The following is a 26,000-nucleotide window of genomic DNA, read 5'->3' on the forward strand; positions in this document are numbered from 1 at the left end:
TCTTGGACTTCAATGTCCCGGACTTGAAATGTGAAAAAATTTTGTAGCATAGAAAAACGCCCTCAACTCTATGGCTGACTGGGAAAGCTGTGCGTGTAATTTTAAGTCCATTTGATTCTTGAGGGGAATGAGAGTATGCGATGGGTTGAAGCAAACTTGGTCCGTTCTCCCAAAACATACTCTAGCTCAAAGTCTTCACTCTCAGATGTCATGCATTCTCCAAGACTCAACAGCGCACAACATTGGTACTTGGAAGGCAACGCAGGGCTTTCACCTTCAATAACATCTTTCATCCTCTTTGTTGATCACAGGGGGGTTTGGAGTCTCTCCCGCAGAGGCAGAGTTCCTCCTGGAAACAGCCTTCTATTATTGTGAGGCGGTTCAATTGCATCTTGGAAGACATGCTTTTTCGTTTTACCCAATAAGTAAAGTTTCATCTTGCCACTGCCTCAAGTGGCAAACCGCAATCAAATCTGGGACTGAGGTTTAGCTCTGGGGAGATTATAAATTGACCTTGGGTCTGGTTTCGGAGAAGACCCTGATCCGGTCAAATTGTAACTTTCTGTCGAAAGGGTTTTTTCTTCCAATCCACTCCCATCCTACAGACCATATTGCGGTACACCTGTTTTTTTAGGTTGACAAACTTGTTGTTAGTCTATTCTCCCTCGCCTTCTGACATTGCGGTATAAGGCCACTGCGCATCATCGAGAAGAATAATTGACACAGTTGGATTCCTTGGGCAAACTTATTCAAATGACTGTTGTTTCTGTTTTCCAATTGATTTGGTGCGTTTCGCTGGTGAAGATAAGCACTAAAGATTCCGGATGCAAACAGCGTGCATTAAGTAGGCTGACGCACTGCCGTGTGCCTCTTCATGTGTTGTTGTAATATTCTGAACCTGGGAACTTCATTTCATTAATGCGGAATTGTCATTTACAGGCGTTTTAGCACAGCACTTGTAATGAAGGCCATGTCAAGGTATTTTAAGTAACTTTTCCACTATACTGAAAATAATGTTTTTTTTTGTCCCAGTGCAAGAAGACCACAGTTGACGGTAAGTCTGCAAAATACCAGACAGTTGAACCTTGATTACACGATTGCATTCTGATCTACCAATATCTGATACACCAACATTGTCATTTCACAGAGAACCTCATCTGTGCTGCAGTGGACAGGTGGGTGGATTGCTCTTTTGTCCTGTGCTGATGTGAATATGGGAATTCCTTTTGCGCACTAAAACCAAAGTGACAATGAATGTCTATTTGATTGTTTTCCTCAGCTCAAAACTCCAACAAACCCTGTCAAGTGACAATTCTTCTACAGCTCTGTGCAATTTCACCATCACTGAGCATGCTTGCTCCTCGGTAAGATTGTTTTGTGTAAGCTGTAAAACCCACAAAAAGATATAGCTTTTGCTACATCAGCATCTTGAGACAAATGACCACAAGCCCTGACTAGTACGTTGTGTTTCTTGAACATTTTTATCCCCCCAAGGCCACAAGTCTCACACACAGCAACTTGGTCACGCTTATGAAGTGCTCACTGGAAAGCCAAAGGGTATACCCAGTAGAAGTCTGGAAGCTTTTCTTCCAAAAGGCTTCTCCTGCACTGGACCAGGCTCTTGAGACGCTCGCCACCATGGTAAATCCACTAGCACAGTTTCACAGGACTGGTGCTGCCTCGTGTGAATTCTGTCCGGCCGTAATGCTGTTTTCTTCTTTCAATTCTAGGCGCCCCAAAACAGCAATCTAGCCTTGTCATCTGCTCTTGAGGCTCTTGGAGAGGTGAAAATTGCCAACCTCAGCCGGGAACAACTGCAGAGTGAGAATTTGATCAGCAGCCTGTTCCAGACACAAATCCTTCCATTCTTGGCCTCTCCGTCCAACAACTTCCTATTCTGCCTGAGTTCCACCAACTTCAGCTGTGCGACGTACCGGATTGTGTAAGTAATTATGGGACAGATTCTGCCTATTGCCCTGTCAAGAGGATTTCAGAGACACCTGCAGTTTTTCTCGCAGTTTGGATTGTAAAAGTACCTCTCTCAAAACTTAGCATCCAGGCATTCGGCAACCAAACAGCATTCATGGACAGAGACAGACAGCAAGCAGTCTTCACTCACTTCATCCAACCATTCCTGTCAAGAAATGACACATCAGGTGAAGGAAGGCGCTTTGGTTCCATTTGATAATGTATAGAAAAAGCATGTGCTTGTGACTCCCTGCCAATATCTGCTTCCTTTTTCTTTCGCAGATCCTGGCTGTGTCTCATCTTACACAAATAGTAAAGACTGGCTACAGGCAAACCTCGCAAGCTTCTCTGCTTTTGCCACCCTGCAGGATATACAAGCCCTCTATTTCAACTTCTCAAGTGTGAGTGGAGGGTGCAATTGTGGCGTTCTTCTGGCGAACTGAAATCTTTTAATGATGGCTTTCTAACTACTGTTCTTTGACCTCATATTGATTCCCTTTTGTAGGCCGAAGTTTTGTCAGAGCTCTCTTCTTCTCAGCTGGCGCAGTACGTTCAGAGCTCGGGGGCCTCAAACGACACAGACCTAATCGACAGAGTCTTTGAGGAACTCGAGGATGGGAACGCTCTGGAAAATGTGGATGAATTCCTAACAGAGCTGACAGCAAATGGAGAGGTAGGCTGCTCTTCGAAGCTGGGGAAGAGGAAGACTCCTGGATTTACAACCCAGTGCTGTCAGCACTCTGATATGTATCTAAACTTCTGCGTCGAATAAAGGGGATTTATTCATACCCGTTAAATCGTTGCACTCTTTCGAGTATTCTCTACGATGTACTTGCAGTCAACTGCGCGGGGTTTAAATCATCTCGTGTTGTAATTTGGCAGGTCCATGATTTCCAACCTGCTGTGAGGGATCACGTAATGAATAGGACCTTCCTCATCATCAGTCCACACCTCCCGCACTTCAACAAAGATGACTATTATGCCTGGTTCCATGTGAAACTGGTTTCCAATCCTCGCTAGTTTCACTCCAGTGATGCTTGAGAAGGCAACCTCAAACATAAACTGCACAAATTACCATGTCATGTGAGTGTCACTGTGGGAACAAGCAAGACTGTAATTGCAAAATTACTGAGAAGGGACTGTGCAAGAATGTTTTTGAATTCTTTGTTTTTTTTTTAACCCAACCTTTGCAGTGTGAGTGGGATAGCCAAAGTCTTCCCTGCGATGCCCTTGCATAGAAAACAAGGACTCACAGATGTTCTTCTGGGCTACCTGACAAATTCAGCAAGTGTCATCAACGAACCAGGTAAGGCTGACGCAGTACGCTGCGCAGTGTGGTTGCTCATGCGGACTTCAAAGCTGTCCACGGACTTGAAATTGTGAAAAAAACTATTCTGAAATAGCACTGAGAAGAAAACTGACCCTCCAACTCTTGCATGTGCATGACTGGGAAATATGCTGGTGCAGTTGTACTCATGCCAATGTCCACCTTTGATCTCAGTTTGCAGGCAGGGAATTGAGAGTGATGCCGAATGGGTTGAAGCAAACTTGGGTCCGTTCTCCCAGTTCACAACATACTCTGAGCTCAAAGTCTTCAACCTCTCAGGAGTAAGTCATGTATTTAACTGCCAAGCTACCTTCAGAACAGCAACACAACATTGGGAACTTGGAAAGGCCACACGCAGGGGCGGTTTCACCATTTCCAAGCTAACAATCTTCATACATCCTCTTTGTTTGGATCACCAGGTGGCAGTTGTGGACGTCCTCTCCCCACAGCAGAAGGCAGAGTTCCTCCTGGATGCAGACAGCGGCGCTTTGCTGGATGTGGAGGTTGTGAAGGCGGTGTTCACAAGCTTGACAGAATCTGGTGGTGAAGAGCAGCTCAATGACTTTTTCCAGGGTTTTACCAACATCATCAAGCAGGTAAATGTTTAACATTAACATTGGCACACTTGCCTACAATGTTGTTTGACAAACCGGCCAAGTACATATATATCGTGTGGGACTGGAGGACTTTTTACTGACGCTCTTGGGGGGGCCAAGATTTGACTGAAATTGACCCGTCGCTGGTGTGTTTCTTGACTGATTTGCCTTTGCTGATGCCTCAAGCCACGCCTCTGATGCACCAGGGTACAAAGATATGTCACCAAGCTTGGCTTCTTCTGAATCGCAACATGGTGTTTTTTCTTCCAGAAAAACATCACCATCGTCGCAAATCCAGCTGCACAGGACACCATCTTGAACCTGACCTTGACAGCCCTTGCTCCTGCTTTTGAGGATTTTGAGCCTGAAGACTTTCAGCTGTGGTTCCAGGTCTATTTGGCTCCCGTGATGGCGAGCCTTCGTCCTGACAGCTTGCGGGTGATCCCAAGGAACATCAGCTGCGCATCCTACAGAGAAATGTATGAGATGATATTTTTGGCATCCACAGTTGGATATTCTGCTTTTGCGTGATGTCAAACTTTGATTCTAGACCAGTCGCAACATGTTCTGTTCCCTTCCTACAGTCTCAGTGGCCTTCAGCAAAGTTTGAAATTCCTGCCGCTGGCTGTTTCGCATGGCGTCAGATCAAGCATAACGTCACTCAAAGAGACATTCACAGGTACGTGGCTAAAAACAGCCTGCTGACAAACTTTTAAGTAAGGCACTGTGACGACAACTGCCGTGATGCCATACCTTCATTTGTTTTTTGTTTTGTTTTGTTTTTTCTCCAATAGGTTGCTCAGGACCAGATTCCTTCGCGGTAAGCTTATCACAGTGTTCATATTAGATTGGCAGGACACGTTTTGATCAAGATTTACAAGATGCGTGTTTAGCACAGCACTTTGTAATGAAGGTCATGTCAAGGTATTTTAAGTAACTTTTCCACTATACTGAAAATAATGTTTTCTTTGTCCCCAGTGCAAGAAGACCACAGTTGACGGTAAGTCTGCAAAATACCAGACAGTTGAACCTTGATTACACGATTGCATTCTGATCTACCAATATCTGATACACCAACATTGTCATTTCACAGAGAACCTCATCTGTGCTGCAGTGGACAGGTGGGTGGATTGCTCTTTTGTCCTGTGCTGAGTGTGAATATGGGAATTCCTTTTGCGCACTAAAACCAAAGTGACAATGAATGTCTATTTGATTGTTTTCCTCAGCTCAAAACTCCAACAAACCCTGTCAAGTGACAATTCTTCTACAGCTCTGTGCAATTTCACCATCACTGAACATGCTTGCTCCTCGGTAAGATTGTTTTGTGTAAGCTGTAAAACCCACAAAAAGATATAGCTTTTGCTACATCAGCATCTTGAGACAAATTACCACAAGCCCTGACTAGTACGTTGTGTTTCTTGAACATTTTTATCCCCCCAAGGCCACAAGTCTCACACACAGCAACTTGGTCACGCTTATGAAGTGCTCACTGGAAAGCCAAAGGGTATACCCAGTAGAAGTCTGGAAGCTTTTCTTCCAAAAGGCTTCTCCTGCACTGGACCAGGCTCTTGAGACGCTCGCCACCATGGTAAATCCACTAGCACAGTTTCACAGGACTGGTGCTGCCTCGTGTGAATTCTGTCCGGCCGTAATGCTGTTTTCTTCTTTCAATTCTAGGCGCCCCAAAACAGCAATCTAGCCTTGTCATCTGCTCTTGAGGCTCTTGGAGAGGTGAAAATTGCCAACCTCAGCCGGGAACAACTGCAGAGTGAGAATTTGATCAGCAGCCTGTTCCAGACACAAATCCTTCCATTCTTGGCCTCTCCGTCCAACAACTTCCTATTCTGCCTGAGTTCCACCAACTTCAGCTGTGCGACGTACCGGATTGTGTAAGTAATTATGGGACGGATTCTGCCTATTGCCCTGTCAAGAGGATTTCAGAGACACCTGCAGTTTTTCTCGCAGTTTGGATTGTAAAAGTACCTCTCTCAAAACTTAGCATCCAGGCATTCGGCAACCAAACAGCATTCATGGACAGAGACAGACAGCAAGCAGTCTTCACTCACTTCATCCAACCATTCCTGTCAAGAAATGACACATCAGGTGAAGGAAGGCGCTTTGGTTCCATTTGATAATGTATAGAAAAAGCATGTGCTTGTGACTCCCTGCCAATATCTGCTTCCTTTTTCTTTCGCAGATCCTGGCTGTGTCTCATCTTACACAAATAGTAAAGACTGGCTACAGGCAAACCTCGCAAGCTTCTCTGCTTTTGCCACCCTGCAGGATATACAAGCCCTCTATTTCAACTTCTCAAGTGTGAGTGGCGGGTGCAATTGTGGCGTTCTTCTGGCGAACTGAAATCTTTTAATGATGGCTTTCTAACTACTGTTCTTTGACCTCATATTGATTCCCTTTTGTAGGCCGAAGTTTTGTCAGAGCTCTCTTCTTCTCAGCTGGCGCAGTACGTTCAGAGCTCGGGGCCTCAAACGACACAGACCTAATCGACAGAGTCTTTGAGGAACTCGAGGATGGGAACGCTCTGGAAAATGTGGATGAATTCCTAACAGAGCTGACAGCAAATGGAGAGGTAGGCTGCTCTTCGAAGCTGGGGAAGAGGAAGACTCCTGGATTTACAACCCAGTGCTGTCAGCACTCTGATATGTATCTAAACTTCTGCGTCGAATAAAGGGGATTTATTCATACCCGTTAAATCGTTGCACTCTTTCGAGTATTCTCTACGATGTACTTGCAGTCAACTGCGCGGGGTTTAAATCATCTCGTGTTGTAATTTGGCAGGTCCATGATTTCCAACCTGCTGTGAGGGATCACGTAATGAATAGGACCTTCCTCATCATCAGTCCACACCTCCCGCACTTCAACAAAGATGACTATTATGCCTGGTTCCATGTGAAACTGGTTTCCATCCTCGCTAGTTTCACTCCAGTGATGCTTGAGAAGGCAACCTCAAACGTAAACTGCACAAATTACCATGTCATGTGAGTGTCACTGTGGGAACAAGCAAGACTGTAATTGCAAAATTACTGAGAAGGGACTGTGCAAGAATGTTTTTGAATTCTTTTTTTTTTTTTTTAACCCAACCTTTGCAGTGTGAGTGGGATAGCCAAAGTCTTCCCTGCGATGCCCTTGCATAGAAAACAAGGACTCACAGATGTTCTTCTGGGCTACCTGACAAATTCAGCAAGTGTCATCAACGAACCAGGTAAGGCTGACGCAGTACGCTGCGCAGTGTGGTTGCTCATGCGGACTTCAAAGCTGTCCACGGACTTGAAATTGTGAAAAAAACTATTCTGAAATAGCACTGAGAAGAAAACTGACCCTCCAACTCTTGCATGTGCATGACTGGGAAATATGCTGGTGCAGTTGTACTCATGCCAATGTCCACCTTTGATCTCAGTTTGCAGGCAGGGAATTGAGAGTGATGCCGAATGGGTTGAAGCAAACTTGGGTCCGTTCTCCCAGTTCACAACATACTCTGAGCTCAAAGTCTTCAACCTCTCAGGAGTAAGTCATGCATTTAACTGCCAAGCTACCTTCAGAACAGCAGCACAACATTGGGAACTTGGAAAGGCCACACGCAGGGGCGGTTTCACCATTTCCAAGCTAACAATCTTCATACATCCTCTTTGTTTGGATCACCAGGTGGCAGTTGTGGACGTCCTCTCCCCACAGCAGAAGGCAGAGTTCCTCCTGGATGCAGACAGCGGCGCTTTGCTGGATGTGGAGGTTGTGAAGGCGGTGTTCACAAGCTTGACACAATCTGGTGGTGAAGAGCAGCTCAATGACTTTTTCCAGGGTTTTACCAACATCATCAAGCAGGTAAATGTTTAACATTAACATTGGCACACTTGCCTACAATGTTGTTTGACAAACCGGCCAAGTACATATATATCGTGTGGGACTGGAGGACTTTTTACTGACGCTCTTGGGGGGGCCAAGATTTGACTGAAATTGACCCGTCGCTGGTGTGTTTCTTGACTGATTTGCCTTTGCTGATGCCTCAAGCCACGCCTCTGATTGCCCAGGGTACAAAGATGTGTCACCAAGCTTGGCTTCTTCTGAATCGCAACATGGTGTTTTTTCTTCCAGAAAAACATCACCATCGTCGCAAATCCAGCTGCACAGGACACCATCTTGAACCTGACCTTGACAGCCCTTGCTCCTGCTTTTGAGGATTTTGAGCCTGAAGACTTTCAGCTGTGGTTCCAGGTCTATTTGGCTCCCGTGATGGCGAGCCTTCGTCCTGACAGCTTGCGGGTGATCCCAAGGAACATCAGCTGCGCATCCTACAGAGAAATGTATGAGATGATATTTTTGGCATCCACAGTTGGATATTCTGCTTTTGCGTGATGTCAAACTTTGATTCTAGACCAGTCGCAACATGTTCTGTTCCCTTCCTACAGTCTCAGTGGCCTTCAGCAAAGTTTGAAATTCCTGCCGCTGGCTGTTTCGCATGGCGTCAGATCAAGCATAACGTCACTCAAAGAGACATTCACAGGTACGTGGCTAAAAACAGCCTGCTGACAAACTTTTAAGTAAGGCACTGTGACGACAACTGCCGTGATGCCATACCTTCATTTGTTTTTTGTTTTGTTTTGTTTTTTCTCCAATAGGTTGCTCAGGACCAGATTCCTTCGCGGTAAGCTTATCACAGTGTTCATATTAGATTGGCAGGACACGTTTTGATCAAGATTTACAAGACGCGTGTTTAGCACAGCACTTTGTAATGAAGGCCATGTCAAGGTATTTTAAGTAACTTTTCCACTATACTGAAAATAATGTTTTCTTTGTCACCAGTGCAAGAAGACCACAGTTGACGGTAAGTCTGCAAAATACCAGACAGTTGAACCTTGATTACACGATTGCATTCTGATCTACCAATATCTGATACACCAACATTGTCATTTCACAGAGAACCTCATCTGTGCTGCAGTGGACAGGTGGGTGGATTGCTCTTTTGTCCTGTGCTGAGTGTGAATATGGGAATTCCTTTTGCGCACTAAAACCAAAGTGACAATGAATGTCTATTTGATTGTTTTCCTCAGCTCAAAACTCCAACAAACCCTGTCAAGTGACAATTCTTCTACAGCTCTGTGCAATTTCACCATCACTGAACATGCTTGCTCCTCGGTAAGATTGTTTTGTGTAAGCTGTAAAACCCACAAAAAGATATAGCTTTTGCTACATCAGCATCTTGAGACAAATTACCACAAGCCCTGACTAGTACGTTGTGTTTCTTGAACATTTTTATCCCCCCAAGGCCACAAGTCTCACACACAGCAACTTGGTCACGCTTATGAAGTGCTCACTGGAAAGCCAAAGGGTATACCCAGTAGAAGTCTGGAAGCTTTTCTTCCAAAAGGCTTCTCCTGCACTGGACCAGGCTCTTGAGACGCTCGCCACCATGGTAAATCCACTAGCACAGTTTCACAGGACTGGTGCTGCCTCGTGTGAATTCTGTCCGGCCGTAATGCTGTTTTCTTCTTTCAATTCTAGGCGCCCCAAAACAGCAATCTAGCCTTGTCATCTGCTCTTGAGGCTCTTGGAGAGGTGAAAATTGCCAACCTCAGCCGGGAACAACTGCAGAGTGAGAATTTGATCAGCAGCCTGTTCCAGACACAAATCCTTCCATTCTTGGCCTCTCCGTCCAACAACTTCCTATTCTGCCTGAGTTCCACCAACTTCAGCTGTGCGACGTACCGGATTGTGTAAGTAATTATGGGACGGATTCTGCCTATTGCCCTGTCAAGAGGATTTCAGAGACACCTGCAGTTTTTCTCGCAGTTTGGATTGTAAAAGTACCTCTCTCAAAACTTAGCATCCAGGCATTCGGCAACCAAACAGCATTCATGGACAGAGACAGACAGCAAGCAGTCTTCACTCACTTCATCCAACCATTCCTGTCAAGAAATGACACATCAGGTGAAGGAAGGCGCTTTGGTTCCATTTGATAATGTATAGAAAAAGCATGTGCTTGTGACTCCCTGCCAATATCTGCTTCCTTTTTCTTTCGCAGATCCTGGCTGTGTCTCATCTTACACAAATAGTAAAGACTGGCTACAGGCAAACCTCGCAAGCTTCTCTGCTTTTGCCACCCTGCAGGATATACAGGCCCTCTATTTCAACTTCTCAAGTGTGCGTGCAATTTGGGTTCTTCGCAATGAAATTAAGAGGTTTATACGCTGACTCATTTTCCTTGTTCCGAATTTGCAGCTCTTTAGCTGGCCAGTATTCACTGGTCAAGACACAGCCTAATCGAGATCTTTGGGCCGATGGACGCTCTGAAAATGAGATCCAAAACAGCAAATGAGGTAGCTCTTCTGGGAGGGAAATCCTCACCGGTCACTCGATAGATTATCGCGTGTCAGAACAACCTTCATCTGTCTCTCCACATTCTATTGTGATTCCACAACTCGCGGCGGTACCATTGTGTAATTTGGGCGATTCTGTTTCCCTGCAGAGGATTCAGAGACACTGCATTCCTCCAGTTTGGTTAGTACCTCCTCAAACTTGCATCACATTCGGACCAAAGACATGAAGAAAACGAGAGCTTCAATTATCACTTCTTAAAATGCATAGGGAAGAAGGCTTCGTTCCATTGATGTAAAAAAAGATGTGTTTCTCCCTGAAATCGCCTTTCTTCCAGACCTGGCTGGCCATTACCATGTGTGGCTACAGGCCTCAAGCTTCTCGCTTTTGCACCTCGAATACAAGCCTATTTCAACTCTCATGTGAGGGGGGAATTGTGGCGTTCTCTGCACTGAATTTTAATTGGCTCTACACGTCTTGACATTGATTCCGAGGCGAATTTGGGTCCTTCTCCAGTCCAGTTGTCAACTGGCCTCAAAGACAAGCCTATTACGAGTCTTTAGAACGAGAGAACCTTGGAAATTGGAGACCAACGGCTACACAAATGAAGACTCTCTTCGGTGGAAGGAGTCTGGATTCACCCAGCGTCAGCATCTATGATACTCTTCTGCGTGATAGGGGTTTATTCAACGTTAAAGTTCATCTTTCGGTTTCATACGAGTATGTCAACTGCCGGTAAATTTCGTTGAATGGCAGTCATGATTCACTGGCTTGAGGTGAAGATGACTTATTACCCTCCCGTTCAACAATGCTTTATGCCTGGTCCAGGACTGGTTCCACCCGAGTTCATAGTATGCTAGATGGCACCTCAAACAACTGATTCCAGCATTATGTCATGGGACAACAACTGTAACTTGAAACTGAGCTGTCAGATTTTTTGAATCTTTTTTTTTTTTACCCCCTTTGCAGTTGTTGCAAAGTCTTCCGCATGCCTGCATGAAAAAAGGATAAGATTTTTCTGGGTACTGCTTGCAGTGTCATCACGCAACAGTGTCCAGTAGCTCGCAGTTGGTTCCATGGCTTCAGCTGTCACGACTAAATGTAAAAAATATCTGAAATAGCTAAAAAATGACCTCAACTTTGCATGTGCAAACTGGGAAATTGCTGTCATTGTTTTGATGTCTTTTCTCAGTTGCCAGGGAATTGGGTATCCATGTTAAAATTGGGCCGTTTCAGTTACAATCCGACTAAAGTCTTCAACTTGAAGTAATTCATTAACTGCAAGTCTTCAGACAGAGACAACATTGACGGAAGGCACACCAGGGCGGTTCACCATTACTACACTTCATCATCTCTTTTTTGATCACCATGGCATTTACGCCTCTCCCCAGGGAAGGGAGTTCTCCTGTGCGACAGGGGTTTGTATGGGAGTTTGAGCTTCCAATGACAAATCTGTGGTGTGCAGCCAAACTTCCATACCCTCATAGCAGTTTTTAACTTAATTCACACCTACATGTTGTCACGGCAAGTATATTAAAGGTGATGGAGGACTTACACGCTCTTGGGGACAAGTTTATGAAATTGACCCTCGCTTGTGTTCTTTGATTGCTTGTGAGCCAACCAGCTCTGGAGCGGTCAAAGTTTCCCACTGGCTCTTTGATCGCAACATGGTTTTCTCCAGATACAACTGTCGCATCCGTGACAGGCACCTCTGAATGCCTTCCCTTCTCGCTTTGGATTAGCCTGATGCTTTAGCTGGGTTCCAGCTATGGCCCCGTGATGGCGAGCCTCGTCGACACTTGCGGTGTCCCCAAACATCGCTGGCATCCTACAGAAATGTTGAGATGTTTTTTGATCAATTGGAATTCTGCTTTGCTGTCAAATTGATTTAGACACCCATTTCTGTTCCTTCTAAGTCTCTCTTCAAAAGTTGAAATCTGCCACGCTGCAGGCGCAGCAAGCATACTCACTCAAAACTTCAAGATGGCTAAAAACAGCTGCTGACACTTTGTAAGGTGTAGAAAATGCGTGATGCATACCTTCTTTTTTTTGTGTTTGTTTTTTCTCCAATAGTTGCTCAGGACAACCTCCGAAGCTTTCCGTTTCAATGCAGGACACTTATCAAATTTCAAGGTGTTTGCGCATTGTGGGCCTTCAGGAAAGAACTTTTCACTTCTAAATAGTTTTCTTGTCCCAGTCAGAGACCAAGTTGCGAGTCTCAATACCAGCAGTTGACTTGATTCGCATGCATCTGATCTCAATACGTAAGAACTTGATTTACGGAAATTGTGTGCTGACAGGTGGGGATTGTCTTGTCTGGCTGGTGGAATTGGAATTCCTTTTGCGCACTAAAGTGAATGATTCTTTTGATTGTTTCTATCAAACTAACAACCGTCAGTAATTCTTACAGTCTTGCAATTTCCCTTAACATGTTGTTGGAAGATTGTTTTGTGTAAGTGTAAACACAAAGATAGCTTCTACATCAGCACTTGCAATTACAAAGCTGATGTAGTTGGTTTCTTGAACTTTTATCCCAGGCCACTCCACAGCAACTGGTCACTATGAATGCCATGAAGCCAGGGTTACGTAGAAGCTGAATTTCTTCCAAAGGCTTGCAGACAGTTTGAGCGTCCCCTCCATGGAAATCTTCCATCCGATGCCAGGTAATTGTCCGGGTATGTTTCTCAATTCTACGCCAACAGCAATCTAGCCTTGTCATCTGCTCTTGAGGCTCTTGGAGAGGTGAAAATTGCCACCTCAGCGGAACAACTGCAGAGTGAGAATTTGATCAGCAGCCTGTTCCAGACACAAATCCTTCCATTCTTGGCCTCTCCGTCAACAACTTCCTATTCTGCCTGAGTTCCACCAACTTCAGCTGTGCGACGTACCGGATTGTGTAAGTAATTATGGGACGATTCTGCCTATTGCCTGTCAAGAGGATTTCAGAGACACCTGCAGTTTTTCTCGCAGTTTGGATTGTAAAAGTACCTCTCTCAAAACTTAGCATCCAGGCATTCGGCAACCAAACAGCATTCATGGACAGAGACAGACAGCAGCAGTCTTCACTCACTTCATCCAACCATTCCTGTCAAGAAATGACACATCAGGTGAAGGAAGGCGCTTTGGTTCCATTTGATAATGTATAGAAAAAGCATGTGCTTGTGACTCCCTGCCAATATCTGCTTCCTTTTTCTTTCGCAGATCCTGGCTGTGTCTCATCTTACACAAATAGTAAAGACTGGCTACAGGCAAACTCGCAAGCTTCTCTGCTTTTGCCACCTGCGGATAACAGCCCTCTATTTCACTTCTCAAGTGTGAGTGGCGGTGCAATTGTGGCGTTCTTCTGGCGAACTGAATCTTTTAATGATGGCTTTCTACTACTGTCTTTGACCTCATATTGATTCCCTTTGTAGGCCGAAGTTTGTCAGAGCTCTCTTCTTCTCACTGGCGCAGTAGTTCAGAGCTCGGGGGCCTCAAACGACACAGACCTAATCGACAGAGTCTTTGAGGAACTCGAGGATGGAACGCTCTGGAAAATGTGGATGAATTCCTAACAGAGCTGACAGCAAATGGAGAGGTAGGCTGCTCTTCGAAGTGGGAAGGGAAGACTCCTGGATTTACAACCCAGTGCTGTCAGCACTCTGATATGTATCTAAACTTCTGCGTCGAATAAAGGGGATTTATTCATACCCGTTAAATCGTTGCACTCTTTCGAGTATTCTTACGATGTACTTGCAGTCAACTGCGCGGGTTTAAATCATCTCGTGTTGTAATTTGGCAGGTCCATGATTTCCAACTGCTGTGAGGGATCACGTAATGAATAGGACCTTCCTCATCATCAGTCCACACCTCCCGCACTTCAACAAAGATGACTATTATGCCTGGTTCCATGTGAAACTGGTTTCCATCCTCGCTAGTTTCACTCCAGTGATGCTTGAGAAGGCAACCTCAAACATAAACTGCACAAATTACCATGTCATGTGAGTGTCACTGTGGGAACAAGCAAGACTGTAATTGCAAAATTATGAGAGGGACTGTGCAAGAATGTTTTTGAATTTTTTTTTTTTTTAACCCAACCTTTGCAGTGTGAGTGGGGTAGCCAAAGTCTTCCCTGCGATGCCCTTGCATAGAAAACAAGGACTCACAGATGTTCTTCTGGGCTACCTGACAAATTCAGCAAGTGTCATCAACGAACCAGGTAAGGCTGACGCAGTACGCTGCGCAGTGTGGTTGCTCATGCGGACTTCAAAGCTGTCCACGGACTTGAATTGTGAAAAAATATTCTGAAATAGCACTGAGAAAAAAACTGACCCTCCAACTCTTGCATGTGCATGACTGGAAATATGCTGGTGCAGTTGTACTCATGCAATGTCCACCTTTGATCTCAGTTTGCAGGCAGGGAATGAGAGTGATGCCGAATGGGTTGAAGCAAACTTGGGTCCGTTCTCCCAGTTCACAACATACTCTGAGCTCAAAGTCTTCAACCTCTCAGGAGTAAGTCATGCATTTAACTGCCAAGCTACTTCAGAACAGCAGCACAACATTGGGAACTTGGAAAGGCCACACGCAGGGCGGTTTCACCATTTCCAAGCTAACAATCTTCATACATCCTCTTTGTTTGGATCACCAGGTGGCAGTTGTGGACGTCCTCTCCCACAGCAGAAGGCAGAGTTCCTCCTGGATGCAGACAGCGGCGCTTTGCTGGATGTGGAGGTTGTGAAGGCGGTTCACAAGCTTGACAAATCTGTGGTGAAGAGCAGCTCAATGACTTTTTCCAGGTTTTACCAACATCATCAAGCAGGTAAATGTTTAACATTAACATTGGCACACTTGCCTACAATGTTGTTTGACAAACCGGCCAAGTACATATATATCGTGTGGACTGGAGGACTTTTTACTGACGCTCTTGGGGGGCCAAGATTGACTGAAATTGACCCGTCGCTGGTGTGTTTCTTGACTGATTTGCTTTGCTGATGCCTCAAGCCACGCCTCTGATGCCAGGTACAAAGATTGTCACCAAGCTTGGCTTCTTCTGAATCGCAACATGGTGTTTTTTCTTCCAGAAAAACATCACCATCGTCGCAAATCCAGCTGCACAGGACACCATCTTGAACCTGACCTTGACAGCCCTTGCTCCTGCTTTTGAGGATTTTGAGCCTGAAGACTTCAGCTGTGGTTCCAGTCTATTTGGCTCCCGTGATGGCGAGCCTTCGTCCTGACAGCTTGCGGGTGATCCCAAGGAACATCAGCTGCGCATCCTACAGAGAAATGTAGAGATGATATTTTTGGCATCCACAGTTGGATATTCTGCTTTTGCGTGATGTCAAACTTTGATTCTAGACCAGTCGCACATGTTCTGTTCCCTTCCTACAGTCTCAGTGGCCTTCAGCAAAGTTTGAAATTCCTGCCGCTGGCTGTTTCGCATGGCGTCAGATCAAGCATACGTCACTCAAAGAGACATTCACAGGTACTGGCTAAAACAGCCTGCTGACAAACTTTAAGTAAGGCCTGTGACGACAACTGCCGTGATGCATACCTTCATTTTTTTTTGTTTTGTTTTGTTTTTTCTCAATAGGTTGCTCAGACCAGATTCCTTCGCGGTAAGCTTATCACAGTGTTCATATTAGATTGGCAGGACACGTTTTGATCAAGATTTACAAGACGCGTGTTTAGCACAGCACTTTGTAATGAAGGCCATGTCAAGGTATTTTAAGTAACTTTTCCACTATACTGAAAATAATGTTTTCTTTGTCCCAGTGCAAGAAGACCACAGTTGACGGTAAGTCTGCAAAATACCAGACAGTTGAACCTTGATTACACGTTGCATTCTGATCTACCAATATCTGATACACAACATTGTCATTTCACAGAGAACCTCATCTGTGCTGCAGTGGACAGGTGGGTGGATTGCTCTTTTGTCCTGTGCTGAGTGTGAATATGGAATTCCTTTTGCGCACTAAACCAAAGTGACAATGAATGTCTATTGATTGTTTCTCAGCTCAAAACCCAACAAACCCTGTCAGTGACAATTCTTCTACAGCTCTGTGCAATTTCACCATCACTGACATGCTTGCTCCTCGTAGATTGTTTTGTGTAAGCTGTAAAACCCACAAAAAGATATAGCTTTTGCTACATCAGCATCTTGAGACAAATTACCACAAGCCCTGACTAGTACGTTGTGTTTCTTGAACATTTTTATCCCCCCAAGGCACAAGTCCACACACAGCAACTTGGTCACGCTTATGAAGTGCTCACTGGAAAGCCAAAGGGTATACCCAGTAGAAGTCTGAAGCTTTTTTTCCAAAGGCTTCTCCTGCACTGGACCGGCTTGAGACGCTCGCCACCATGGTAAATCCACTAGCACAGTTTCACAGGACTGGTGCTGCCTCGTGTGAATTCTGTCCGGCCGTAATGCTGTTTTCTTCTTTCAATTCTAGGCGCCCCAAAACAGCAATCTAGCCTTGTCATCTGCTCTTGAGGCTCTTGGAGAGGTGAAAATTGCCAACCTCAGCCGGGGACAACTGCAGAGTGAGAATTTGATCAGCAGCCTGTTCCAGACACAAATCCTTCCATTCTTGGCCTCTCCGTCCAACAACTTCCTATTCTGCCTGAGTTCCACCAACTTCAGCTGTGCGACGTACCGGATTGTGTAAGTAATTATGGGACAGATTCTGCCTATTGCCCTGTCAAGAGGATTTCAGAGACACCTGCAGTTTTTCTCGCAGTTTGGATTGTAAAAGTACCTCTCTCAAAACTTAGCATCCAGGCATTCGGCAACCAAACAGCATTCATGGACAGAGACAGACAGCAAGCAGTCTTCACTCACTTCATCCAACCATTCCTGTCAAGAAATGACACATCAGGTGAAGGAAGGCGCTTTGGTTCCATTTGATAATGTATAGAAAAAGCATGTGCTTGTGACTCCCTGCCAATATCTGCTTCCTTTTTCTTTCGCAGATCCTGGCTGTGTCTCATCTTACACAAATAGTAAAGACTGGCTACAGGCAAACCTCGCAAGCTTCTCTGCTTTTGCCACCCTGCAGGATATACAAGCCCTCTATTTCAACTTCTCAAGTGTGAGTGGCGGGTGCAATTGTGGCGTTCTTCTGGCGAACTGAAATCTTTTAATGATGGCTTTCTAACTACTGTTCTTTGACCTCATATTGATTCCCTTTTGTAGGCCGAAGGTTTGTCAGAGCTCTCTTCTTCTCAGCTGGCGCAGTACGTTCAGAGCTCGGGGGCCTCAAACGACACAGACCTAATCGACAGAGTCTTTGAGGAACTCGAGGATGGGAACGCTCTGGAAAATGTGGATGAATTCCTAACAGAGCTGACAGCAAATGGAGAGGTAGGCTGCTCTTCGAAGCTGGGGAAGAGGAAGACTCCTGGATTTACAACCCAGTGCTGTCAGCACTCTGATATGTATCTAAACTTCTGCGTCGAATAAAGGGGATTTATTCATACCCGTTAAATCGTTGCACTCTTTCGAGTATTCTATACGATGTACTTGCAGTCAACTGCGCAGGGTTTAAATCATCTCGTGTTGTAATTTGGCAGGTCCATGATTTCCAACCTGCTGTGAGGGATCACGTAATGAATAGGACCTTCCTCATCATCAGTCCACACCTCCCGCACTTCAACAAAGATGACTATTATGCCTGGTTCCATGTGAAACTGGTTTCCATCCTCGCTAGTTTCACTCCAGTGATGCTTGAGAAGGCAACCTCAAACGTAAACTGCACAAATTACCATGTCATGTGAGTGTCACTGTGGGAACAAGCAAGACTGTAATTGCAAAATTACTGAGAAGGGACTGTGCAAGAATGTTTTTGAATTCTTTTTTTTTTTTTTTTTAACCCAACCTTTGCAGTGTGAGTGGGGTAGCCAAAGTCTTCCCTGCGATGCCCTTGCATAGAAAACAAGGACTCACAGATGTTCTTCTGGGCTACCTGACAAATTCAGCAAGTGTCATCAACGAACCAGGTAAGGCTGACGCAGTACGCTGCGCAGTGTGGTTGCTCATGCGCACTTCAAAGCTGTCCACGGACTTGAAATTGTGAAAAAACTATTCTGAAATAGCACTGAGAAGAAAACTGACCCTCCAACTCTTGCATGTGCATGACTGGGAAATATGCTGGTGCAGTTGTACTCATGCCAATGTCCACCTTTGATCTCAGTTTGCAGGCAGGGAATTGAGAGTGATGCCGAATGGGTTGAAGCAAACTTGGGTCCGTTCTCCCAGTTCACAACATACTCTGAGCTCAAAGTCTTCAACCTCTCAGCGGTACGCCCCCATAATCTCCATTGATGCATATGTCACCACCAACAATACTTGAGAAAACCGTATATACAATAATGTATATAGAACTTACATTCATTTTTTTCCTCATATATCTGTCTTAGGTCAGTCTACTGAACTCACTTTCGTCAGGACAAAAAGCTGAGTTCCTCCTTGAACAAAATAACTTAGCAAATGAGACCCTCGTGAAACTTGTTTTTGCAAGTATTAATTTGCCATCACCTGTGGAAGCCCTTGGCTCTTTCTTCGACGGATTTGTTCGTGGTTCAAAAGAGGTGATTTTTTTCATCAAATAAGTTTTTCAATTTTCTTTCTAATGTACCTAAATATCAACTTAAGAACTTGTTTTATTTCTCAATAGCAAAACCTGACGACCCTTGACCCCAGAGTCAGTGAGACAATCCTCAATCTAACATTAATTGCACTTCACCCAAAACTTCCTATGCTGACTGCAGAAGACTTCAAGATATGGTTCCAGGTTTATCTGCCTTTGTTCCTTCCAAGCGTCAACTCTGAAACTCTTGAAATTATTCCAAGAAGTATCACCTGTAATTCCTATCAAGAGATGTGAGTGAACGTTGTGTTAGTCTTTGTAATAATGACAATGTTGCGTTCAAATCTAAACAGGACAAGGAAAGGCAAATATTTCCTCACACATTTAATGAATTTTTTTTGTCTCCTCAGTGTCAAGGGGTTAGACAACATTTTCAGCAAACTCTCTGAAAGGCAGACGCAGCAAGTTTTTACATTCACAACCGACTACCTTAAGAGACAGTCCTCCTCAGGTAACTTGGAATGCCTCGCACTATAACTTTGAGTCTGTGGTTATGGTTAGTTTTTAACTTACTATGATCTTAATTTCTCTCATAATTATTTTTTCTAGGTTTCGCCTGTGTTGAATTTGTGAATGATGACAGACTGTGGCTTAAGGACAACTTTGGACAGTTCGTTGTGCATGCCGCCTACAAAGATTTTGTGACCCTGAAGAAGAATTTCAATGGAGTAAGTGTTGCCACTGAGTCCTGGCTTGAACCTTGCCCATTCACACTGGTTTATTATAAGAGAGTTTTTTTCTTTCTTTTTAATGTGACCTATTACTTGAAATAAACCATAAGAATGTGAACTAAATTTTTAATAAAGTCTTTTTCAGTATGAATGATAATAATAGCATAACACAGTCAGCGAAAACTAAAACATCTAATGTCCATTAATTTCATAACATCTTAGTATTTGGTGTACTTGTGTTTTGCTTTAATGACAGCATGCTGTCCAACTGCCCGAGCTCTGTGTCTTTGCTCAAATGCCTATTGTTACGTCAAGGTTGCATGACTTTCTCTGTCCTCAGCATTCACTGGTATTTTAGGGTAGGTAAAGTACTCGCTGACCTAAATATAGACTTTTCAGTTACTGCGAGAAATTCCTGGAGGCCTCTACTCACCCAATACTTAACCACTAGTATTCAGAGATCCTGTGATAATATCACTGATTGGACTTGGCATGTTTCAGCAGATTTTGTATCTGTGCTACAGTAGGTACAGTAGGTACTGTGGTACAGTAGGTAACTTTTGCTGAGGATTTGAGGCACATAATAACATAATTCTAACAGCTAAACAATGACTGCAAGTTGATTAAATTGACAAGTTTCTGTGTCATCTGAATGTGTGCTTTAGTGGAAGGATTCAACTTATTCAACTGAATGCCACAAATTTGGATTGCACTGCATGTCTACAGTATAAACCCTGTGGTTAATTAAACAATGTGTCAGTGATAAAGTACTTTTTGTACTTTTTACTCACCAACCGCCAATGTAAAAACAACTATAATGAATCCGCAAGCTGATGAACTGATGAACAACATACATTTCAAAACAAAAGTGATAATGTACTTACCTTGATGTGTCATGAACAAATTCCTAAAACTAAATCTTAGAAACTGTATCATGGTGTTCTAGTGGAGGACATGGCGTGGAGAAAATACGAAAGCTACATTTAGTATAGATATTAAGCACTTACAATCACTCACTAGCTGCAATTTCCTCAGCTCGGTCAGCATAATACTCTTTAGGTTTAGGAGCGAAACCAAGAAGGTTATTAATCAATCATTCCATCATTCATGTTTTGTCAGCACATTACTTACCCAAGTAATGTGGGGTCCTCTGCTGAAGTAAATTGTGTAAAACTGTGCCTTACTGATTTGGTACTTTTCAATTTTAGGTGGCAGTTGCAGATCTTCTCACTCTCAATCAGTTGGCTCAGCTTGCAGCAACCCCCTCACAGCTGAACAAGACACAAGATGTGACAAAAGTCATGGCAGTCATCAACCCAGTTGACTTTGCTGCTTTCTTTAACTTTGTCTCACCAGCCATTGAGGTAAAAATCCAACAAGCTGGCTCCTTTTTCCTTAGTATTAGTTCTGTTTTTCATTATAGTAAGACTTTATGTCAATACTGTACGTGAAAGAAACATGCAAATTCAAAGTTAAACAAATGTATTGCTTTAATAAATCTGCTCTAATAGGAAATATTAACTATTTTACTACTGACTGGATGGCATTTCTAGAGTTTTACCTGTTATTTTACAGGACGCAGATGGGGAAATATGACCAATTTATATACTATTTTTTATGTGATTAGTCAACTAATGAATAGTTCAGTTATTGCCTATGACCTCTTTGCTGTCTAGAATCGCATTTGCAGATAACTACAAAAAAAAGAAAGCGTAACTTATAAACATGTAATGCTACTTACCACAAAAGTTTAAGTTGCTAGCTAGCTGCTCTAGCAGTTTAAACTAGCCTTGCCATTAAATGTCATATTTGGCTGTTATTTTTGTATTGATTTTTGTTTCCTTAGTAACACAGCTAATAATAATAAAGGCTAGATAACATTTTCAATTGATGAAACAGATGAAAGCTAAATGCAGTTTTGTTCTTGGAGCTATTTTTGCCTGGTTCACCTTAGCTAAAACTAATGAACTCTAAAGCATTAACTCTATAGTGTTTTAGGGGTTGATGATGAATTGCTTTTCACTGGTGGTTAAAGTTGGGAAAGATTCAAGTTCACAAATGCCATTTTCAGCTAATTTAAATAACTATTAAAATAACAGCAATAACAAACAGAAAACTAACAAAGTTCATCATTGGGTTACACCCACCAGAAACTCATATGATTAGGGTCAGCTAACGACCAGGTACATACCTGCAAATAGATGATGGTTCAAATTAACCCATGTGGTGTCCAGTTTTTCCACAGTTAGTGATGCCCCTACAACACATCCATCTGAATCAGTAACCTGCAAATTTAAAAATTTAAATAAATAATCTGCACATTTAAATCCCTTATCTGCAAATTTCCGGGTTGGTGATTTTAGGATCAGAATAGGAATACCTTGCATACAACAGCTATATTACATTGTCAATGGTTCCAACTTCCCAAAGGCTTAAAGCTAAGTTAAATATATAGGAGGACCAAAGGGTTACATTTTATAGTTGCAATGTATTGTTTCTAAAGCATCATCAACTTTTTAATCAGACCCCATTGAGCAAAATTAAATAACCTACTCACGAATGACATCGATTCACCCATGTTTGAACACTGGCTCACGGAAGCAAGTGTGAATGTATACTATCACTGAAACAATTCATGTAACCACATGTATGCTATACATATCCACACAGGCCAACCCAGACAGCTACACAGACGAGGTGAAATCTGCCTTCCTCCAGGAAGTTTTCAAAAGAGGAAATCTGTCCTCTCCAGCTGTCAGTGACAAAGAGTTCCTGCTGTGGCTCAGGGTTCGACTGAGCCCTCTCCTGGTCAACCTCGCCCCCACCCTGGTGACACCCTTATTCAACATCAAGATGGGCAGGAGTTGCAACATCAGCCAAGAGATGTAAGATTATCTACACCCTTAACTACACCCTTAATAGTTTGCAAGAAACTGACATTATTAGCTGTGGTCTGTGACAGGGCTATAAATAGAGTACTTTGTTGAGTGTATTGGAAACAGTCAAATAAGTATATTGTGTATATTTTTTAGGATTATACTGCTGGACAAACTGCAAATGACACTCAGCAATAAGACACAACAGGAGATCTACAGAAATATCCTCCTCTTTCTCCAAGGTTTGTGCAGAATTTTTATTTAAATATCGTATATAAATAATGGCAAAAATGTCCTAAATGTCCTAAAACAACAAACTGTCTTATAAAACAGGTCCACCACAACTGAAGTGCTACAGTGATGGAAGCTTCTACAAATATCTGAGAAATACATTCCTCGATTTTGGCTTTCCAGATGTGTCTATGTTCTTGTCACTTCTGCCACCAACACGTGAATCAGAGGTGACAAGAAATCACATGATTATAGCTACAATACAGAAGCTTACAGGTGTGGTGTTTTTCCAGCAATAATATTATATGTCTCTTTTTTTTTTTTTGTCTCCAGCTCCTAAGCACCATCAGCACCTCAGAGCTCCATCAGTTCCTCAGCCAACCCAATGTGATCAGTAACAAATCTGACATCTGTGTCATCTTCAACAACTACAACAACACCTTTACCTTCCTGGAAACTGTATGTGAAAGCTACCATTAAACATACAAAATGAATGCCAAAAGTTGTAGTTTTCACATTTTTTATAAATTGTTAGCCTGATATCATAATTGCATCAGTTATTTTTTGACTTGCTGTTGCAATATGTGCTTGCTGAAAATTGTGTCTTTGTTCAAATATGACTTGGGCAATTGTGCAATTAGGAATACTAACGAAATGTAACACCTGTCACGTTTATATGTCTGTAAAGTTACCAATGTTCCCCCAGAATGTCATTAAACGTGTAAATACATTCCATTAGGAGGACATTCGAGATGATTTGAAGATGGTGATCCTCCCTTGTGTTTGGCCCTTGGCCCTGAGCAGCAGCAGCAGATCTGAAGCTGATTCCTGGTTCGATCTACGGTTGAAGGACTATCTTAGATTCCTAAGAAAAAGCATGATCAACTTCAGCATGGTGCAGAATGCTACATGCTTTGCTTTTCAGAAGCTGTAAGTGTCTTTTTTTACTGCATCAGAAATTTCAGTGGATTGATTACATGAGTGATTACAATTTTGGGTTGTTTTTCTATCATTAGGGTCACTGTAATGGGGAATAACTTCACATACAGTGGTTCTGATTTTGGACAAGAGGATGTGTATGCCACCATCAATACCTACTTGAGAGTTGGTAAGATATTTGAGTATGGGCAATGTATAATAGATGTGTAATGCCCAGTACCAATATGGTGTGTTGTGTTTTAGATACATAGATAGATTTGTGTATTTTGTATTGTATATTCACAACTCTTGTATGTTGTTAAATTATAGCCTGGCATAGCCACACTCAATTCCTTTCAGAATATGAGTCTGGTAACATGCCATTTTTACTTACACTGAAAAAAAAGAACTCCTTATGCAATTGGATAGTCTTGCAACCAATCACAGCCATTTTGTTGTAAACAAACTCAAATCCACAGTGCTCAGATCACATGAATGTCTATATTCTTGTTACCCTTCAGTCCTGTACTAAGTAAAGCCTGCTCAAACAATTTGATTGGCTAAGCAGATCTTTATAGTTCAAATTACTAAATGTATGCTAACATCCTTAAATGAGACAGCTAGCCATGCTCAATATTTCTTAGTATTCTTGCTGTCATGTGCTACAGTAGCGTGCTGATTACTGACAGCATCGCTGTATGCTTATATTTTATCAGTTTTTCTGGTCCTTCTTTTCATCATATAAAGAGATTAAATAATTGTAACATTATATTGTGTAGATTCTAATAGAGATTAATTTGTTACCATGTTGGATTTTGGATTTACACAGGCTCTGGAGCCAGATGCTACAATGCCAGGGATGCAGAATTGAACTCTACCGCCTGGTTTGACGATAACATCGGCAGCTTCGTGACATATATCACCCTGAATGATCTCACAGCCTTTGTCTCCACCACTCAGGTCAGTGCTTTAGTAACATTAATACCTTTGAAGTTCATTGAAGCTGTGAATTCAATGACACTTGTTAATGTGGTAAGGTTTGCTCAAATGTGTTTGCACATTACAGAAAAATTCAATTTTGTATTCAGTTAAAAGAAAAAATCTTAATTATAAGAATTTGATAATGAATATTAAGTAAGTAGTTTTCTTTATGTCTGAAGATCCAAGCATTCCTGGAGAATCAAGCAAACCTGGAGCTCTTCAACAACTCAGCAATCCCAGAGAACGTAACCGATTACTACATCGCACAGCTCTTTGCTTTCAACCCAGCTTTCAGTCCCGTGAAGTAAGTGTCCGCAAGTAAAAAAAAAAAAAAAAAAATGCAACTGTAACATGTAAATTGTACATATAATTTAGTTGACGAATGATCTGTGAATTGCTGTCCTTCTGTGTATGAGATGGAAACCTATTCCATTTTTCTTTCAGACTTCCAGGCCTTCTCCTGTGCTCTTCTGAGGTCCCAGCTTTGGCCTATTCTCCTTTGAATGAAGCTGATACCATAGTTGTCTTGAACAAGTTGGAGGAATTCTGTAATGAAAGCAAGGATCCTGAGGTACCAGTCCTAAAAGTTTCTAGTTACATTAATATTAATAAAATTTATTTCTGCAGAACTTTTCAGAATGACGTTACAGGCTCCAGGGCAAGGTTAAAAATGACAGGCCAACAAAGAGTTACCGACAATAAAGACACCAATTACTGCTATGGGTGATCTCTAAAAACTATTATTAAAACACCTTTATCTCCAGATAATTCTTGACGACATGACTGAATCCTCTTTAAATGTGTGTCTCCCATGTTTTTTACCATGTGTCTCATACTGTGCTGTAATGTGGTGGACTTTGTGAAATGGGGACAGGTCTAAAAGGAGGTGTTTAAAATCAGGGCATTCATCTCAACTTTTAAGTACATTCACATTAAAATTAATTCTTCTGCATTTACATTGTTTTTTTGTTTGTTTGTTTGTTTGTTTTTGTTTTTACAAAATCAACATTCATCATATCCAAAAGTTTAACTGCACAATTAAATACAGTATTATTATTTTGTAGATGCTTGTTGTAGCCAAGAATTAATATAATTTGCAGCAACAGTAAATGAACTCTAATGAGTCAGTGAGTTTTGAAATCTCGCACTATGCTTCTCGTAATGCTTTAACGGTGCTTTCCAGAGTGCTCTCTCTTCACACTTTGTCCTTTTTGCATAACCAAGAATGTTGTCTTCAACAGGTGTCTGCTGCTCTGGCCTCCAACATCAACACCATCACAACACAGACATTTGTAGCTCTCGGCAGTTCAAGTGCAGGCCTGACCACCAGCCAGATCGCTTCAGTCCCCCCATCAGTGCTGGTTTCCTCTTTGACCACCCTGGCCTCAGTCAGCACCTGGAGTCAGGACCAAGCCACCACAATTGTCCAAATCATTACCTCCTCAGGCTTCCAGGTAAAGGCCATACACGCC

General features: G+C 42.9%; 1 protein-coding gene and 1 long non-coding RNA gene across 2 annotated transcripts in view; both read left to right on the top strand.

Annotated features, from left to right (window-relative positions):
- Positions 1–1,153: 1,153 nt before the first annotated feature.
- LOC125023795 overlaps positions 1,154–26,000 on the top strand; it is a 31,258-nt gene continuing 6,411 nt past the window's right edge. Inside the window, exons 1-55 of the mRNA XM_047611307.1 lie at positions 1,154–1,175; positions 1,280–1,364; positions 1,495–1,641; positions 1,731–1,942; positions 2,053–2,156; positions 2,251–2,369; positions 2,474–2,641; positions 2,851–2,987; positions 3,162–3,274; positions 3,470–3,576; positions 3,715–3,891; positions 4,162–4,370; positions 4,476–4,570; positions 4,686–4,711; positions 4,870–4,891; positions 4,985–5,012; positions 5,118–5,202; positions 5,333–5,479; positions 5,569–5,780; positions 5,891–5,994; positions 6,089–6,205; positions 6,312–6,478; positions 6,688–6,887; positions 6,999–7,111; positions 7,307–7,413; positions 7,552–7,728; positions 7,999–8,207; positions 8,313–8,407; positions 8,523–8,548; positions 8,707–8,728; positions 8,822–8,849; positions 8,955–9,039; positions 9,170–9,316; positions 9,406–9,617; positions 9,728–9,831; positions 9,926–10,044; positions 17,399–17,566; positions 17,776–17,975; positions 18,089–18,201; positions 18,396–18,502; positions 18,622–18,792; positions 18,879–19,084; positions 19,202–19,302; positions 19,401–19,519; positions 20,731–20,886; positions 22,193–22,407; positions 22,555–22,640; positions 22,732–22,859; positions 22,963–23,088; positions 23,369–23,559; positions 23,646–23,737; positions 24,377–24,507; positions 24,708–24,832; positions 24,973–25,099; positions 25,770–25,982. Coding sequence (XP_047467263.1) covers positions 1,531–1,641; positions 1,731–1,942; positions 2,053–2,156; positions 2,251–2,369; positions 2,474–2,641; positions 2,851–2,987; positions 3,162–3,274; positions 3,470–3,576; positions 3,715–3,891; positions 4,162–4,370; positions 4,476–4,570; positions 4,686–4,711; positions 4,870–4,891; positions 4,985–5,012; positions 5,118–5,202; positions 5,333–5,479; positions 5,569–5,780; positions 5,891–5,994; positions 6,089–6,205; positions 6,312–6,478; positions 6,688–6,887; positions 6,999–7,111; positions 7,307–7,413; positions 7,552–7,728; positions 7,999–8,207; positions 8,313–8,407; positions 8,523–8,548; positions 8,707–8,728; positions 8,822–8,849; positions 8,955–9,039; positions 9,170–9,316; positions 9,406–9,617; positions 9,728–9,831; positions 9,926–10,044; positions 17,399–17,566; positions 17,776–17,975; positions 18,089–18,201; positions 18,396–18,502; positions 18,622–18,792; positions 18,879–19,084; positions 19,202–19,302; positions 19,401–19,519; positions 20,731–20,886; positions 22,193–22,407; positions 22,555–22,640; positions 22,732–22,859; positions 22,963–23,088; positions 23,369–23,559; positions 23,646–23,737; positions 24,377–24,507; positions 24,708–24,832; positions 24,973–25,099; positions 25,770–25,982 — 6,879 coding nt within the window. The 5' untranslated portion in view covers positions 1,154–1,175; positions 1,280–1,364; positions 1,495–1,530. The remainder of the gene's footprint in view (positions 1,176–1,279; positions 1,365–1,494; positions 1,642–1,730; positions 1,943–2,052; positions 2,157–2,250; positions 2,370–2,473; positions 2,642–2,850; positions 2,988–3,161; positions 3,275–3,469; positions 3,577–3,714; positions 3,892–4,161; positions 4,371–4,475; positions 4,571–4,685; positions 4,712–4,869; positions 4,892–4,984; positions 5,013–5,117; positions 5,203–5,332; positions 5,480–5,568; positions 5,781–5,890; positions 5,995–6,088; positions 6,206–6,311; positions 6,479–6,687; positions 6,888–6,998; positions 7,112–7,306; positions 7,414–7,551; positions 7,729–7,998; positions 8,208–8,312; positions 8,408–8,522; positions 8,549–8,706; positions 8,729–8,821; positions 8,850–8,954; positions 9,040–9,169; positions 9,317–9,405; positions 9,618–9,727; positions 9,832–9,925; positions 10,045–17,398; positions 17,567–17,775; positions 17,976–18,088; positions 18,202–18,395; positions 18,503–18,621; positions 18,793–18,878; positions 19,085–19,201; positions 19,303–19,400; positions 19,520–20,730; positions 20,887–22,192; positions 22,408–22,554; positions 22,641–22,731; positions 22,860–22,962; positions 23,089–23,368; positions 23,560–23,645; positions 23,738–24,376; positions 24,508–24,707; positions 24,833–24,972; positions 25,100–25,769; positions 25,983–26,000) is intronic.
- LOC125024214 lies at positions 14,036–14,619 on the top strand. The gene is made up of 3 exons (XR_007114710.1): positions 14,036–14,198; positions 14,304–14,416; positions 14,607–14,619. It is a non-coding gene; the product is annotated as an uncharacterized LOC125024214 (long non-coding RNA).

Source organism: Mugil cephalus, chromosome 17 (genome assembly GCF_022458985.1).
Source record: "Mugil cephalus isolate CIBA_MC_2020 chromosome 17, CIBA_Mcephalus_1.1, whole genome shotgun sequence".
Taxonomy (NCBI): Eukaryota; Metazoa; Chordata; class Actinopteri; order Mugiliformes; family Mugilidae; genus Mugil; species Mugil cephalus.